At 61.4% G+C, this 976-nt stretch overlaps 1 protein-coding gene across 1 annotated transcript; it reads left to right on the plus strand.

Annotated features, from left to right (window-relative positions):
- Positions 1-529: 529 nt before the first annotated feature.
- ETH_00041335 (uncharacterized protein) lies at positions 530-832 on the plus strand (the record flags this gene model as incomplete). Its single annotated transcript, XM_013375554.1, has 1 exon — positions 530-832. The coding sequence occupies one exon, from the start codon at positions 530-532 to the stop codon at positions 830-832; it is 303 nt and encodes a 100-aa protein (XP_013231008.1).
- Positions 833-976: the final 144 nt, after the last annotated feature.

Here is a 976-nt window from a genome sequence, read left to right on the forward strand (position 1 = left end):
ACCGCCTAGGCGAGAAGGAGGGGAAACGCCCATTCGCTGGCCCAAAGAGCAGCCGCAGGAGCTGCAGCTGCAGCCGCTGCAGCAGCAACAGCAGCAGGAGCCCGCCGCATAGCAGCAGGAGAGCAGCGCCTAGGCGAGGCTGGGAGGGAAAAAGCCCATTCGCTGGTTTAGGCAGGCTCAGGAGCTGATGCAGCAGCAGGAGCTGATGCAGCAGCAGCAGCAGGAGCTGATGCAGCAGCAGCAGGGGCTGCAGCAGCAGGAGCTGCAGCAGCAGGAGAGTGGAGGAGAGCGTATTCGGGTGGGGAGGGGGCAGGCTAGTTTGCTGCTTCAAAGAGCAGCTTCAGGAGCTGCAGCAGCAGTAACAGCAATAGCAGCAGCAGGTGCTGCAGCAGGAATAGTAGGAGCTGCGTTAGCAGCAGGAGCTGCAGCAGCAGGAACAGGAGCAAGAGCCACAACAGAAGCAGCGGCAATAGCTGCACGGTAGGAGCTGCAGCAGCAGCAGCAGCGGCAAGGGCTGCAGCAGGTGCAGATGCAGCAGCTGCAACAGCTGCAAGAGCAGCAGCAGCAGCAACAGCAGCAGAGCACGTCAGCAGATACATTTGCTGGCTTAGGAAGCAACAAAGTGCTGAAGCAGCAGCAGAGCAGTGCGCAGCATTCTAAAGGAGCAGATTCAGGAGCAGCAACAGCAGCAGCAGCAGCAGCAGCAGCAGCAGAGCAGCGTGGAGCCGTGCAGAAAGACGGCAGGCGCGTACGCTGGCCACAGGACCAGCAGCAGCGGAAGCAGCAGCAGCAGCAGCAGCAGCAGCAGCAGCAGCAACTGTATCAGCCCTAGAAGGAAGCACGACTGCGGAGCAGCGAAGCAGCAGACAGGAACCAAACGAGCTGCAGCAGCAGCAGCAAGTCACCGCAGCAGCAGCAGCTGCTGCTGCTGCTGCTGCGAGTGCGGCATAGGAAGACGCAGAGCGAGCACAGCTCG

The sequence above is a fragment of the Eimeria tenella genome, genomic scaffold, assembly GCF_000499545.2.
Source record: "Eimeria tenella Houghton genomic scaffold, Eth_scaff2895, whole genome shotgun sequence".
Taxonomy (NCBI): domain Eukaryota; phylum Apicomplexa; class Conoidasida; order Eucoccidiorida; family Eimeriidae; genus Eimeria; species Eimeria tenella.